The sequence below is a fragment of the Centrocercus urophasianus genome, unplaced genomic scaffold, assembly GCF_019232065.1.
Source record: "Centrocercus urophasianus isolate 14NV4802_14NV808 unplaced genomic scaffold, USGS_Curo_1.0 seq_73, whole genome shotgun sequence".
In the NCBI taxonomy this organism is placed as follows: domain Eukaryota; kingdom Metazoa; phylum Chordata; class Aves; order Galliformes; family Phasianidae; genus Centrocercus; species Centrocercus urophasianus.
The window spans coordinates 6,772,602-6,784,527 of NW_024885344.1; the positions used below are offsets into that span (position 1 = coordinate 6,772,602).

At 45.5% G+C, this 11,926-nt stretch overlaps 1 protein-coding gene across 1 annotated transcript; it reads right to left on the reverse strand.

The window, feature by feature from the left end:
* Nucleotides 1-2,483: 2,483 nt before the first annotated feature.
* PARP12 (poly(ADP-ribose) polymerase family member 12) lies at nucleotides 2,484-11,283 on the reverse strand. Its single transcript, XM_042837957.1, has 8 exons — nucleotides 11,021-11,283; nucleotides 8,897-9,032; nucleotides 8,318-8,438; nucleotides 7,195-7,285; nucleotides 5,906-5,981; nucleotides 5,271-5,401; nucleotides 3,481-3,632; nucleotides 2,484-2,842 (listed from the first exon to the last, which is right to left on the reverse strand). The coding sequence occupies exons 2-8, from the start codon at nucleotides 8,954-8,956 to the stop codon at nucleotides 2,562-2,564; spliced, it is 912 nt and encodes a 303-aa protein (XP_042693891.1). The 5' UTR covers nucleotides 8,957-9,032; nucleotides 11,021-11,283; the 3' UTR covers nucleotides 2,484-2,561.
* Nucleotides 11,284-11,926: the final 643 nt, after the last annotated feature.

The following is an 11,926-nucleotide window of genomic DNA, read 5'->3' on the forward strand; positions in this document are numbered from 1 at the left end:
GGAAAGTGAAACATGGCATCACTAAATTAAAAGAAGGCCTTAAAACTTGCTGAGGTGTCATTTAATAGAAAGCCTGGAACAGGTGCATAAGTATGTAACCAACAATATTAAAACCAGGGACACTGTGAAGGCCTTAGAGCACTACCACCAGGAAATCAATTAGAAATAAACTATAATGAAATAATCACTTGAGCTAACATCTTTGCAGGCAGAGAAAAGTATGTATTTCTCTTATATGGAAGAAGTGTCTTATTTATATGAGTGTAAAACAGTTGATTCTCCTGAAGTTGTTGCTGGTTCCTGAGAGGCAATTGTTAAAGGAATAACTGAAGAAGCTGCCAATACAGAGACAGGAGATCTTCGGGGGATCAAGTACAGAGGAAGAAGACAGGGTGCCCCCACAGAGGCAGAGGAAGAAGCTCTGGCTGCACCTCACCACCCACAGCCCTTCCTGATGGAGCCCAGGCCAACTCAATCCATCCCACTCCCAGCTGGATCCAGCAGATTTCCCAGGTGGAGCAAGGAAGCCACCTGCACCGAAACCAACTTTACCTCTCGGAACTGTCTCCCTTTGCCCCATTCCTGGTGGAGAGTCAGCCCTGGTCCCAGACACTACCGTCTCGAATTCTCCTCTACAGCCAGTGCCACCAGCTCAAGGAGCAGCTCTGCACTTCAAGCTTGTTCTTCTCTGCTCCCTCCTTCTTGCTCACAAGTAGAAAATAAGTTTTGTGAGTGCATATTTGGATTTGTTTATTTTTCCCTAAAGCAAACCCAAAAGCTCCTATTTGGAGATTCCTGATGAGATGGACTGACCTCTCAGCAGAGCCCTCTCCCTTTCCTCTCTTCAGCTGCCACGCTCTGTAAACCTTTCCATCATGCACAGGTAAAGTGCTCCCACAAGCACCCTGCAAACAGGCAATGTTTTGGAAACAAAGAGAAGTAATTAGTCAAGATCCCAACCAATTATTTAATTTCATGCTGAGAGCAGCTTTCTTCCATACCCATCAACAGAGTGAGCTCCACAAACCATGGACAAGCCCACCTTGACACTTGCCCACCCAGCACCAACCCAGCTGGCACAGAAAGCAGCAAACTCCACAGAAAGCAGCCTGGCTACTCACTGTGTTTCCCAGTCAGGCCTTCTCCACCGCTATCTCAATGACTGTGAAGCTGTGACTCTCATGTGTCTGAGTCAGAAGTCGTTTAACCTGCTCTCAACAGAATAGAATAGAGAAATTCTCATGCTTTTTTTTTTTTTTTTTTCTGGTGTTTTTTGTTTTTTTTTTTTGTTACTGTCAGATCCATGTTCAGTGCCTGCTGACAACTGCGTGTGTTGCTGCCTATCTGCAAGTGTTTCTTACCTGAAGGGGCACTGAGGAATGCTTTCATTCACAGCTGCAGAACTTGGAGATGTGCAGGTGCTCCAGAGACAGCAGGAATTTCAGATCTGCAAAAGTTCTAGCAGATTTGTAATGTGAAGGAAAAACCCTCATGAGGAAATATTTGCAGATTGAATTGCTTTTCATTTTTAATAGTGGTTTCAACACCTTACTGACCCAAGTATTCCCAAATCTTTTACTGCACAAAGCCCTGCCTAGGCTCTAGGTTCAAGTATCATCCTTTGCCAGTCAGTGCTGTAGCTTCACCTCTTCTTTATCAATCCTGGCACAAGCTAAACTGGGAATTGTTCTTGTTGATATTTTGCAATTGTTTATTTCAAGTGGTCTGTTTGTTTTGGTTAAGTCACCTTTCAAGTAGGTGAATGCACTGCATTTGACCAAGCTCACCCTAGTATCACCAGCACTGGCACTGGGAGAAGAGCAGCAAACCACACTGGAGGTGGGACTGCTGCTAGGAATGATGTAAACTGAGAGATGAACACAGTGATCCTGAAATAGTATGGGCTTCTTTGCAGCCCCAGTAGGACGCTACCACACAGCATTATTCAGCTCACCACAAACTTCCTCACTGTGAATGTCATGGCAAGGTGGTGATCTGACTCCAGTAGCTGCCATACCTCTGGTTCTCCTGGCCTAAATCTGGGGAAATTTGGCAATAAGGAAGGGATTCTTCCCATGGGCTCCAGACAAGAACACCATCAGCAGGTTGGGGATAGGATGAGGACACTCAAGATATGGCATCCCCAGCAGAATGGGCAGGCTGCATGTGGAAGAACAGGGTGAGAAGTGCCAACGGTGACTTGATCATGAAATAAAGCAAAGTTAATCATAGTAACTTCATAATTCAGCAGTGCTGCTTCCAGCATCAGAACACATGACTGCATTAGAGTATGCAGAGCCACCCCAGTATGCATGTATGACCCCACCCTACGCAAGAGATAAGGTGGAACTTTAGCACCTTCTGTTGGCAAAACAATAGGTCCTGCAACAAAAACTATGCCCCCAAGACCCTTGGGAGACTGATACTGTTTTGCATTACAAAATGTTCTTTAGTATCTTAAAGGAAATTTTAGCATTAGCAAGTTCTAAAACTGTACAAACATGAATGAAAAGATTTATTAAAACGTTTCAGTGTAAATACAAAGAATATTCTGCCATTCATTAAAGGATCACACATAGAGAACTGCTGCTGTACTCCAAGATATAGGCAGGGTAAATCTGGAGCTTCTCAAAGATGACAAAGATGGAGGGGTTTTCCGGGTTATCCACACAGCTGTCATAAAGTCTGTTGCGATTGTTTGGTGTGGGTGGAGGACGAAGGTATTCAGAGTCCCCTCGAACAAATTTCCCAACAAGGACCTGAGCTACAAACATGCTGTAGCGGCTGATCCTAGAGGAACAGTACTCATGAGAATAACTGGCATCTCTGGCGAAGTAGCTTCCTAGGACCAGGAAAAGCCACAGGTAAGAGAATGCATCAACCAAGGAATGAACATCTGCTATTAGCTCTTTGGCAGCCAGTGATCCAACAGCCCCAAATAGCTCTGAACATATCCTTGCCAAGTGTTTTCATGTGGGCTTTTTTAAAAGCAGACAGATGCTAGCCATATTTCTCCATCAATATCTCTGTCCCACCTGTCTAAAAGCTTTGCGAAACAGCAAATACTTGAGGCAAGGAGGAATGTTTTCCGTCCCTCCTGAAGGCTGCTGACACAGCTTGCAGAGATGCAGATCTGAACAGATGAGATTGCACTAAGGGCAGGTGTGTGGCATCTGGGACAGCCACGTCACACAGACTGGTCACATGTGCAGCCTGTTGTGCTGTGCCACAAACTCCCTCCCACCAAGTCTGCCATTGCCTATGGAGTCCCCACTGCAGCTGGGAGTGGGTGCATGGTAGGACTACATGAGTTGACATGGCTGCTCTCACCAATAGCAGAAACAGCTTTGTGCTGCTTCACCAACAAAAGAAAGTCTAAAGAAATAGGATAAGTAGAAAACACAGCTCGTGCTGAGCTTTTCCCCGAGTTCTAGAAACACCCTAAGAATTTCAATGTAAGTCCAGCTCATGTCCTTGTACCTTTTCCATACATTGTCCCATGAGTGCCACAGATCCTCCAGTCAAAATTCTGCTCACAGATGGCTGGCACAAGAGATGCGTTTGTCCCATGGAACAGAAGCCGCTCATCCACCCAGTTTGATTTGTGGAGCTTCTTCATGTGCTCCTTCTGCCTAGTGACAAAAAATGAATGCCATTTTGCCCTGATTTAAATGAGGACAACTTCCCAACCCAACTCCTCATACTTCGGGATTGTGGAGGAAGAGTGACACAAACCACTGTCAGTGGGGATACTGCCTGCTGTGCCCTCCTGTTGGTACTTTGCAGCACAGCTGGCTCCTTACAGCAAAACAGAAAGTTCTCATATCATCGTGGACCACGTTGCATACAACTTCACATATCACATTAGAGAATAAAGAGACAGACATCTCTCAGGAGGGAATTGTTCCCAGTTCCCAGGTTTTATAATCCTGAATGAATGAGTATGGTTATGAAATGAACAGCATAAAGCCACAGTAAAAACTGTGTAAACTCTACCTCTGGCTTTATCAGATAAACAACAATATATTTTTTTAAACCCCATGAGAAGAATAAATTTGAGATTCCACAACTCAGTCACAGTGAAGGAAAATAAATTTCTTTTTGAAATGGAGGAGTGTGGAGGCAGTGACAAGTGAGGGATTCTCAATAACACGCCCAGACAGCAAGAAGCCCCAGTCCCTGCCAAGGGGCCCTTAGGGGCTGGGGTGACACCTAGCACCACAAGCAATGGGAAGGTTCTGGGGCATGGCTCGTTGACTGAGGTGGGTACTCCCTTTAGGAGTATAGAACTTATTATGGGATGCAGGGGAAGGGCATATGATTTGGGGATTACACGTATAGCAAGACAGATGGAAAAGGAGATAAAGAAGGCCCCTAATCATGCATGGACAGGTGACTGACTTGTCTGTAGGCTTGTCTAACCATGCCCTGTGCCTGATCCATGCAGTCTGACCTATCTCTTCATCAGACTTCATTTCTAGCTCATATGCTGGGTGGTGAACTCTACAGCCAGTGTGCTGGAGTGCATATGAAGGATCTCAGTGCTGCAATTGGACTGGAGCCTCAGGGTAACAGCAAGTGAAGCAAGGAAGGTTATGCATGTCAGTGCATGATTGCTAGTGAATGTCAAGCTGGACAGCCAGAGAGGAGAGCAAGTGACCTGGGACATGGGTATCAGAGCAGTCATATCTCTGGGCCAGGTGCTAGAGAGAACAGTTTCTAGCTTGCCTACCAGAGGAACAATGAGGCTCAGGAAAACTACTTGATGGCAGCACAAAGTATAGGGGTCTGCTGAGAGATCCATTTGTACATGTATATCTCTGTGCAGAATGCAGCTGGAGATGGGAGGATCCCAGGGCTAGCACTCCCTAGGCTGAGTGTCTAAGTCCAGCTCCTGAAGAGACATGTACAGGTGTGTGTTTGTATCTGTTTTCCACCAACAGGCTTTCATCCAGATTAGCCAGAAAAGGGAACAGCATGACGTTGTTGGCACTATTTATCATTTCTTGAGTGCTGTGCTGTGTTGATTTTTTGTTCAACTACATGTATATATATGAAAGCCCATTTTGTGCGTATACACATGTTTGTGCTTATGCACCTATTGTGAAACTCACTACCAGCAGGATCTTTGCACACAGAAACGTGGCAATCGAACCTCTGCTGGGCTACTGCCTTTGGCAACTCCTATCACAGACTGTGGATGACAGTAGATCAGGAAACACCCACACGCTCTGCTACCATCGGAATAATGAAACAAAATAGAAACAAACCACTGAAAAATTTGCCAAAGGGTTGGGTTCTGGATCCTCTGCAGCCGGCAGATGCTGTAGTCTTTCATCGTCTTCTGAAAGAGACTCTCAATTCTTCTGTATTCACTGGAAGTGTTGCCAACATCTACCAACTGAAAAATTCAAAAAGACCAGAAATAAGGTATTTCTGATAGTAACAACTCCCAGTCCTTCCAAAGGAGTTATCAACTTGCTCACATTAAAAGGAAAACCCTACCAATTAAAATCGTTAGTTTCTCCTCTCTTTCCAATCAAATGTTCTATCCCCACTTTCACTCTCTCTTGCCAGGCTGGAAGCACAGGCGCTGAGGTGCTGCTGCACAAGGAAATGATTGCAATCTAACACAAGCTTCCCTCAGTGTACACACTTCTTATGCATCCAGATTATTTCTACTTCAAAGTAACCTAGAGCTGAAATGCACAGCAGCATCCAAGGTGGAGACGAGTGAATATCAGCTTCACCTTAATTTGATACCTGAGGTCCTTCTAGATACTTCCTTACAGGTCCAGCTCTAATTTTACCACAGCAAATGACATTTGCTTCAAAGAGACCAAGAAACGTAGACCAATAAATAGACACAATTCACCCACTCCACTGGTGATGTGAAAACTCATACCTTGTACCCAATTTCAGGCAGTGCTGATTGGTCCCATTCTGGAGGATAAAGTGAACATGATGGTTCTGTATACAGGCTGTGAAAATGAAGAAAGAGCAAGTCAATCCACAACTCTTCTCACCAAATCTCCTTTCTGGAAAATGCACCTAGCTCTACAGCAGCTTTCAGGCTTCTCTGGATTCTCTTTTTTTCTTTTTTTTTCCAACCTTCCAGTTGCCTTTCTCTCCAGTTTGAATTTCCATACACATCCTAGTGATGTTAATGAATTTCTTGGCAGGCATTTGTAGGAGACCTTTGGTCAAGAATTACCGTAGTTTATACGACTGCTCTCCAATAGACCTCTATGTGAGCTGCTTGAACTTCTAGTGAGCTGGGATGAGAGCCCTCTCCCTCCAGGTGCCTACTCATCTCAAAGTCACTGACCAGACAAGCAGCCCACTTTCCCTTCCCCAGGATCAGCCTGGCAGAGGACATGGGTGGGCAGTAATGTCCCCATGCACTGCTGCATTAGTTAGTCCTTAATAACTTCCAACACAAGTCTTCAATCATCCACCTGGCATGAATGTTTTGCCCCAGGCAATAGGGGCATTACCATCGATTCAGAAGTTCTAGTTTGCTTTATTTTTAAATCAGCCAGCCTTTGGTTGAACCAGCCCTTAAATTGAACTCATGGGTTCTTATGCACTGCCTGCCAGTAAGTTTCTGAAAGTCAAGATAGCTCTTTTTGAAATAAAGCAATAGCACAACTAACTTTTAAAGCAAACATGCCCAAATGCTGTCAGACCAAACTCCTATGAAAATACAAACTAAAAATGATTGCATCCAGGACACTTCATTTACAGGAATTTCTTCTATTTTATTTAACATTTCAGCTTTCCAGGAAATGGCATCTATCTGCTCCACAGTCTCAGGCCTGGCACTCCCCTGTTCCTGCCCTGTGTATGGTTTAGCACTGTTGAGCTACAAGTCAAGGAACAAAAATTCCTGGCACAGTTGTGTCAGCCCTATATGATCTTGCTCTCACAGAAGGAACAAATCTACCCTAGAGGTCTCCAGTCTCCAGTGGCTGCCAGGATTGCCACCGAACATCCCTCACGCACATTTCACAGAAGTATTGCATAATTTACAAATAATGTCACAGCAAAAATTAATGTTAAACCAGTCAGCAAATTTCATTTCTAAAAAGGAATTTAAGAAATCTAAAACTGAATTCTAGAGAGAAAAGAGGGATTTCTTAGTAGAAAAATGCCATCATCTAACATCTCCATTAAATAATGCAAGTATAGTACCTTTTGTCCTGCTCACGTCGAGAGTACAAATTTTTTGGCAGCCGCATAACTTTTCTTTGAGTTGCATAGACCACATTTCTTTGGACCATGTCTTGAAAGAAAAACACAATGACTCACTACTATGCAATTTATTACCCAGGGAATGCACGTAGGAAAAGTTTTAAAAGCAGGTAGCCCAGGATGGCTGCAGGGTGACATTCTTGCTATCACATTCACCCCATTCCCTACTTAATAGTTTGAGACCGTTCCCACTTGGGCAGCTTCTGCTTGGAGATCACCAAGGTCAACAGCCTGTTAGTGTAGGCTGTGAAGCTGAAAGGCAACCACCAACTACTGCACCTGCAGATGTACTCACACCTGGGCTGCCAGCCAGAGAAAACCACATCTGATGTCTGGCCTGCAGCAGGGAAGGGTTTTCAATGTGATGGAGTCCCTAAGCCTAACTTTCCTGGCAGTACAGGATTGTTACTTGGTGCTTAGAGGAAAGCCTGTCTTTTGTTTCTCATCCTGTAACAGTATCACAGAGCACACGCAGTGTGACATTGCTAACCAGCCATTGTTTCTTCCTTCAAACGTCACATTTTCTATTCATGCCAGGAAACAAATTTTAATTTTCGAAAACTAACAGAAACCTTAAAATGGTTAAAATACAAATAAATTAGAAACAGATAAGCATTTCTAATTTTTCCATTCTCTTTCTCTGTAACTAGCCCATAATTTTCCTTTGCTGCACTGTGTGTTTTCTCATAACTAGTTTATGTCTACTAGAGCTTGCTTCACCATTTGACTTTTCTGATCTTTTTTTTTTCCTTTCTTGTTTCCTCTTCAGTTATATAAACCCAAATGCCTAAGTCAAATACCATGAAGTATTTTATCTCAGTTCTTGTTCTCAATATGCAGCATTGACTAATGATGCGGAAATCTAGAAGTTTGATCAGAGAATCTCAGAACTACAGAGAAAAGTACATAATGTTCAAGCTCTGCTTGGAGAGAACTGATAAGAGGAAAAAAGACATGTTCCAAGAAATCCGGATACCCACAGGTTGACAATTCTTTGTATGAAAAAGGCTACCTTAGAGTCAGCAACGCAGTGTAATGAATATTAAGCAAAGAAGTACTTTACCTTTGAAGTTTAATTCATATATCTGAGAACCAGCACAAAACGTCAGAGTGCCTCTCTGGTCAGCTAGAAATGCCTCCTCCAGATCTGCAGAATTTACTGTGGCATGGGGGTAAATCGGGTGCTACAGATAGAACAAGGAAATTACACACGTTAGAAATAAGCCTGTGGTGTAAGTGGCACTGTGGGAACATACCAGTTTTTCCTCAGGTCCCTGTGATGAGATGCTGTGTGGAACTAGTCTCAAAGACTTCCAGCATTTTGTTCTTTGGGGAAGGTACCTCACAGAGAACAACTGCTTGATACAACAGCAACCAAAGTGTTTACCCTGTGAGGTCAGCTTCAGCCTGCATCATCTCTGGAAAATACGCCCATTTCTGAAGGCAGTCCTTTGGAAGCTTTCACAGAGACTCAGTACTGCTTTGATGGACGCTTCATAAGACAATCCACCAGGGCATCAAAGCAGCACTACAGTGGCACCAGCAGGACATGTAAAACACATCAGCTGCCAAACAGTATATACTAAGCAACTCTCCAAAGATGGCTAAGCAGGAGCTTTCAGCATCAAACCATGGATCTCACCTCTTTCCCATATTCAATCCACTGCCCCAAGTCGTCAAGCCAATACCAGGCATACGCCATTCTGATGATGAACAGAAGGGTCTGAAGGCACCAGAAGCACAGGAGAACTGGTCAGTGCCTGGCTGCGTCCTCACCCCTAGCACAGAAAGAGAAATCCAGAGTCAGTCTTTCCCAAAGCTGTCGACCTATACAGTATCCTTGCTGATCTCAGAAGCCTAATGACATCTCAGAAAAGGAGACTTCTTGGGCTAGGAAGTACGGAATCAAGGAAATTAATCTATTTTACAGGCTTTACATCATATTTGACATGTCACGTATCAGAGGAATGACCCTGAGTTCTGTGGCTTGGGTCACCATTTTTTCTCTAAAATGTGTATTAGGAGAAAACACGACTGGCGCAATTAACTTGGTTTCTTAGATGAAGGTCAGCAGTGCCACCTGGATAACAGCAACAAGACACAGTTGTTAAGCAGAAATCCCACTGCCTTCAGAAAGCACCAGCAGCACCACTCCTCCTTCTCTGATGAGGAAAGAAAAGGGGCTGTATGAGGATAGGGGCCCCAGTGAGGAGAGGCTGGGCTTCCCCATGCCAAACACAGCTCGCTGTGGGATGAGACATTCACAATTTCTCTGGGCAGCCTGTACTGGTGGTTTGCTACACTCTGAGTGAATAATTTTTTCCTAGAATTTCCCCATGTCAGTTCAAAGTGCCTGCCCCATGCTCCACCTTAAGATATGCCACCTCTGAGGGCAGAACAGGTGGCCACCAGCAATTCAAATACAAATTTCCCTTTGCTTTTTCTCCCTCCTCCTCCTTCAATTGTCCCAGCTTTGGATTGCAGCCCAGCAAACATTTTTCTATGCTCCTGCATCATGACCTCATTGCAGGGCGCACAAATGCAGCCAAGCCAGTTGCCCACCTGCCTGCCGTGGAGTTTGCAAGGGTCTGTGGTGGAGATGCTCACAGCAGCCCAAGGAATTTCAACAGGCTGTGCAAGGGGAAATGGGAAATGGTCATTCATCTGATTCTGACATCCTTCATGCTTTGGCAGGGATCGGGCTATTCAAAGCAGGCTAGTCAAGGGAAAACAAACAAGGAGTTCCCTTCTAGGGTTGGTTGCAGTACAAAGGCCCATGAACAAAGGCCTGGCAGCCCCTTGGCCTGCCAGAACAAAGAGCAAGGAAGGACATAAGTCCCTTTCCCAGCCTTAGCTTGTTCCACCGCTGTCTTCAGACTGTTGTGCTCTTTATACAGAGTAACACTAGCCAGGCTTTTCCTAGAAAAACGCTCCCAATTCATTTTCTTTCAAACCCCATTGCAGGACATTCATGAGATCCAATGCTCCTGGGAGCTTTTTTTGGATGCCTTCACCCCTTCTTTCCCCTCTGCACAGCGGTATGCTGCTGCCGTGGCAGAACTGTGAGTTCTTGGATAGAGTGTGGGATTTGGAGGGGGTGGAGAAGGAACAGAGGAAAATGGGCAAGGAGGCTGGGAAGAATCAGATGAAGTTTCCAGCAGCTCTTCCCCCTGCTCCCCCCATCCGTGTTCCCTCTCCCCCTTCTCCACAGACCACTGCTACCCCTGCATAGATCCGGGACCCCTGCTCTGCTCTAACCCCACCCTCTCTCCAAAAGGGTGCACTTCAGTCCCGCTTTCACTTTCACTTCCCAATGCTTGTGCTCCCGGACAGTTTTTTTTTCACTCAGCAGCTAACCCCAAGGAGAAAGAAATGAAGGTAAAGCTCTTAATATAGCAGACAGACATATTTCATTGTCAGGATTCAGTGTCCTCCACCTTTTACCAAAGATATCACTATCTGCTCTTGTGTAACAGATATCCCATAAATTTGCCTTCACGTCCGTGCTGCAATAGCCTGCACAGATGAAAAGCAACCTCACACCACCTTCCACATTGCCTCCGCTCTCAGAACGGAGGTATTAACGAAGACAACCATGGTTTATGGCCTGACTAACAGCAAGCAGGTGTCCTTCCAGCGGAGCCAAAAGCAAAACCTACAAACTGCGAAATCCCCAACTTCCTCCGCCTCCCTCCCCAGCTTGGCTGCATCCCAGGAGAGGTGTCAGAGCCCCACGCGTGCTGCCTCCCCAGAGTCCCCTACTCACAGTGCTGTCAGCAGGCTGCCCATCCACTTCCCATGACGGACGGGTGTCAGTCACATGCCTATGCGTCACCACAGCCCTCTGACCCCTATGTCCACGTGGAAGAGGACCCTAGCACGCAGTGAGATCTTCAGAAATAAAATACAAGTGGCCAACTGGAGCGCCGCTGCCGGACGTCAGGGATGCCTTCCCACTAGCCCAGGGCCCATTAAGGAGTGGAGCTAAGCAGCATTTCCTTCTGGTTATTGCGCCATACTCGCGCGCATCTGCCAGGCATGAGCAGAACGGCCAGGCGGAGCTAATGGTTCTGGCAGGCGTATCAGTAAAGTCAACATCCCTGTGAGCCGGCATAGCTTGTCCTTTTTGCTTAACTTCTCACACTGGGCACCAACGCCTGACTTTCACCTTTTCCCTCCTGCCCCTCATGTGGCCAGGAACGCTCCAGATCTTCTCCTGCCATTCAGCTTCTGCTGATAATCATTCTTCGAAAACCCAAAGCTGCCATTGCCTTGCAAAGCGAAACCCCCATCTCAATGCATGAAGTGGGAATACCCCTCAGCGTGCACCTGGGCTGGGAAATGCAGTAGGCAGAGTTGCACAGACAGACCCACAAAAGTGCAGAACAAGCACAGGACTCTGCAGTGCAGGGCTGAATCAGCCCACACTGAGCTACTTACTCTCTTTTTTACTCCTTTACCTTCAAATCAGAGCCGTTCTTTGCTGAAATCAGAGCAGGATGAGATTTCCTATCTGATTTGCAGCCCCGCGGAAGACTGACAGCATTTCCCAGAAGAGCTGTGAAGCATAACGCTTAACGATAGGTCAAGCAGTACTAACCACGTAAAATACTTGCATCTGAGTAGGTTTGTTTTAGTTGCACAAATTATGTTCAGTTGAATTGCCCAGAAC

Excerpts from the sequence above, each read along its gene's own strand:
- PARP12 (XM_042837957.1), bottom strand. The coding sequence starts at position 8,956 with ATGGCGTATGCCTGGTATTGGCTTGACGACTTGGGGCAGTGGATTGAA. Across the intron at positions 5,402-5,905 it reads TGCCTGAAATTGGGTACAAG|TTGGTAGATGTTGGCAACAC; the intron begins GTATGAGTTTTC and ends TGAATTTTTCAG. Across the intron at positions 3,633-5,270 it reads CTTTGGCAAATTTTTCAGTG|GCAGAAGGAGCACATGAAGA; the intron begins GTTTGTTTCTAT and ends TTTTGTCACTAG.